At 39.3% G+C, this 4,266-nt stretch overlaps 1 protein-coding gene across 1 annotated transcript; it reads right to left on the reverse strand.

Annotated features, from left to right (window-relative positions):
* Positions 1 to 890: 890 nt before the first annotated feature.
* LOC5572334 (serine protease 7) lies at positions 891 to 4,048 on the reverse strand. Its single transcript, XM_021857428.1, has 2 exons — positions 3,633 to 4,048; positions 891 to 1,655 (listed from the first exon to the last, which is right to left on the reverse strand). Exons 1-2 carry the CDS (start codon positions 3,908 to 3,910, stop codon positions 1,007 to 1,009), a joined length of 927 nt encoding a protein of 308 aa, XP_021713120.1. The 5' UTR covers positions 3,911 to 4,048; the 3' UTR covers positions 891 to 1,006.
* Between the last annotated feature and the right edge of the window lie 218 nt (positions 4,049 to 4,266).

Below are 4,266 nucleotides of genomic sequence, written 5' to 3' on the forward strand. Positions count from 1 at the left end.
GGTCCCTTCAATATCGAGTAAGGGAGAGTTAACTGTATTTCATTTGAAAATCCAAATGTTGCAAGTTTAATATTTTTAAAACAAGTACTGCCATCAATAGTTCGTGACTATATACTGATTTTGGTTTTTGAAAGATTTAAGCATGTAGAAAAATAATGTTTTGATTGTTTTTTGATTTAGCTGATATGGGGCAACATTGATCACCTATGTAAACAACGATAATGTTGAAAATGTCGTTACTTACATAAATCATGTCTTCTGAAGCGGACTATGAAGGCCAAACTCTTTCAAGTTATTTATTTTTAAGTTATTTTATAATTAAAATCACTTCAAACCGCGGAATACGCCTAAAGGTAGGCAATTTCCTAAGGAAATTCTACATTCTTAACAGTAATTCGTTAATGTTGAATATTTTAACATTCTTATGAAATTTTTGGCGACTGAACCGTTTTCAGCGATGCCATTTTTAGTGAAAACCGCATTTCCCTTGCACATATCGCTTGCAGAATTTATGTGAGATATAAATATTCGGTTGTATCATCTTTAACCATTGAAATTGTTGTTTCGAAAAGTTGACAAATTTACGCATGAAGTCAATTAAATTTTCGCAAAAATCTTAATTTTCATTAGCTTATGAATATAAGAAGGAGAAGCTCAATTCATGCTTTGGAAATGTTCCTTCAATAAATGATGATACGAACTTTTTTTAGGTAAGTCATTCCGATCAATATTACCCCGCTGATCAATGATACTTCGGATTACGTTAATAGTAAATCCTATGGGAGTATTTGTTTAAATAGATTCACCACAATAATGAAAAGTCCTCAAGTAGATACTGGGAGCAACAACTGAAATATTTTAAATGCTGCTTAAAAAGAAAACCAAAAAACTATGAGAAAATTATTTATTTTGTTTGAAACTGCTTGTATTTTTCTTATAAAACATATTTGTACACATTTGTACCAGTACTAGTTCCAGCAAACTAGTCAAACGATAACGTCTCCGTTCAAGTCCACTTTCGTTTCTGCTCTTCACCTACCACAGTTTGCATCAACCATTCGGTCATTTCCTGTACCCTTACGAACACGTACGGCATCTCGATGGGAGCATTTCGCACTCCAACGGAAGTGATTCCCACCAAGTAGAAGCTCCCATCCGGGCCCAACATCTGCACCGGAGCTCCTGTACTTCCTCGTAAGTTCAAATCCTTGACATTCAGCTTCTGTTGCTTGTCCAGATCCATCACAGCGCAGAACTGCGACTGATCAAAGTCGATGTGGATGTGAGAGGCGAGTTTCTCCGCACACAGCGATTCGCTTATCAGTTGCATTCGGTACTGTTTGGGAACCACCGAAATGCCAGACTTCACACTTCCGCACCAAGCCGAGATGAAGAGAGCAGCAAACTCGTTCAGGGGGATGTTGCCGTCAGTCGGGATGCAGATGGGCCTCACAAATGGCGTGGTTATGTTGGCTGGATTGAGCAGTTTCAGAAGTGCCAGATCGTTGGCCAATCTGGGTTTGTTGTGCTTTGGATGTCGGATGATCTGCTGGATTGGGATATCCTGAGGTGGTGGAGCACACAGCTCATTATCGCTGATCTCCTGGCAGTCCTCGTCCGTTTCAGTGTGATAATCTCCAAGGCGGACGAATTCCCTGAAATCATATGAGATTTGCAGAACTGATCAGTGGTATTTAGAGTCGATAGGGGCTGTATGGGCCAGCTAAGGAATAAATCTTGAAAAGCATAAAAACATAGAGTAAGGTGGGGCAAAAGTTCGACCTTAGTGGTATAATCAAAGTTTCCAGGAAAATATTAGCAGATGAATCTAAACAAATACCATACAGCGAACCTTCAACATATTGGCTATAATTTTGCTGAACAAACTTGTGTCAAAATATTTACCCATTTTTAGTTATAATAGTTTCAAAATTTATTGTCTTAATCGAACTTTTGCCCCACCGGTGGGGCGAAAGTTCAAATCTTGTGTGGGGCAAAATTTCGTTGGCTAAAACACAAAATATCAATACTTTTATGTCAGGCATACTTTATACCAGCCGTAAACTTATGTTTGCCGAAAAATACATACTAAATTTTCTTCAAAAAATGCTCAAAACAGGGTTAATTGTAATACTCCCAAAAAATAGCAGTTTTTCGCAAAACTAAGAGGAAATGTAAAATTTTTGTGACATTTTTCGCACGATCAGGCAAATTTCGCTAAATTTGAAAATAATATGTAGATTTCAGGATATTTGAAAATTTTTCCGCGGATTTATACATGGGTCGAACTTTTGCCCCGCAGATTCGAACTTTTGCCCCGCTATGGACCAAAAATTGATTCCAACTATTTATGCAAAAACTAATACACGTCAAAGCATCCTTATGATAGGCCTAGAAACGCCCTTACATAAAATATTGAAAAATATTTTATCTTCATATGGTTCCATGCATCAAAAGTTTGACCAAATATTACAATATTTACGTCGAAAAACAACAAATAGCCATAACTTTTCCAAATCTCAATCGATTTTTATGATATTTGGAGTGAAAGTCTCTTACTTGAATAGCATTCGAACCACCATTACATTTCTAAGTTTTGATTTGATTTGAGCTAGAAATCTTAAAAAGAAACTCTTGCCCCACTCGAACTTTTGCCCCACTTTACTCTAAGGTTGATTTATAGTTTGTAATGTGGTCGTCTTGCATACCACGGTTATATAAAAAAAATTTTTTTTTTGAATTTTATTGGAAACATTTTTCAATAACACTATAGAGTAAGGTGAGGCAAACGTTCACTTTAGTGTAATAATAAACGTTTCAAGGAAACTAAGGCGTTTAAAAAAACACGGTGGGCAAAAGTTTGCTTTGTAAAACACGAAATATTAATGTTTTTGTGACAGGAATACTTGATACCAACCATGAATTAATTACAATATCGTAAAACTTTCCCCGCTTGACAGTTTTCAGAAAGAAAATTAGGAGACCAAGGCGCAGAGGGTCACGACAGCGGAGGAAGTGACTACGTCAGCACGACGGATGAAGGAAACCAACCCGCCCACACATTGAGGTAAGTTAAGGATGCCATCAACCAGCTCAAGATTAACAAGGCCGCTGGTAAGGATGGTATTGGAGCTGAACTCATCAAAATGGGCCCGGAGAGGTTGGCCGCCTGTCTGCACCGGCTGATTGTCAGAATCTGGGAAACGGAACAGCTGCCGGCGGAGTGGAACCAAGGGGTCATATGCCCCATCTACAAGAAGGGCGACAAACTAGAATATGAAAACTATCGTGCGATCACTATCCTGAGTGCTGCCTACAAAGTGCTATCCCAGATTATCTTCCATCATCTATCACCAATAGAAAATGAGTTTGTGGGAAGTTGTAAAGCTGGTTCCATCAACGGCCGCTCGACGACAGACCAAATCTTCACTGTACGGCAAATCCTCCAGGAATGCCGTGAATATCAAGTCCAAACGCATCACCTGTTCATCGATTTTAAAGCGGGTTATGATAGCATCGACCGCGAAGTGCTATGGAAAATCATGGACGAGTACAGCTACATTTTTTAAGCTCATATCAGAGGTGGCCCATATTGCCCCGCCTACTCCTAATCGCAAACACCATCCACTCACAAAGTATTTCGATTGTAACCGGCAGCAAAAACCGTAGTCACTACATATCTCGGATGAATCAGCGTCCCCTGGAAAAGGTACTCGATCGAGTCTTCATCGAATTTGCGGTATCCTAGGCGCGCCAACCACGGAAACTCCATCAAGCGACCTATCGTAGGCCTGGAGAGCGTCTCACCATAGATATTGGGTCCACAGCCGTCTGCGTTGAACGGATTGTCGGTGGCGCAGGAGGCGGCGGTCAAACAGAACACCGCAATTAATCGAAAAATGAAACACATCCTCGTAGTATGACTTGTAAACGATCCAAACGCGGGGATGGTTATTGCAGCACTAAAATAAAAATAATTCCTCTCGCGAGGATTGAGACTGTGTATAGTAGCTGATAAAGCAGTGGTTCTCAGCTTTTCCACGAAACCTGTTGAAAATTTTTGAAATAAAAATCCACAAACTTGTCACAAATATATAGAATGTGTGTATCCACTTACAGTCAAACTTCCATGAGTCGATGTTTCATGATTCTATATCGACTCTTGGAACCATACTAATAACAACAAATCATAGTTACTATAATGGTCCCCTCAAACAGCATTCAACAGAATATTTGCTCCATGACTCGAAACACTGAAGTTACGTG

Source organism: Aedes aegypti, chromosome 1, assembly GCF_002204515.2.
Source record: "Aedes aegypti strain LVP_AGWG chromosome 1, AaegL5.0 Primary Assembly, whole genome shotgun sequence".
NCBI classification, from domain to species: Eukaryota; Metazoa; Arthropoda; class Insecta; order Diptera; family Culicidae; genus Aedes; species Aedes aegypti.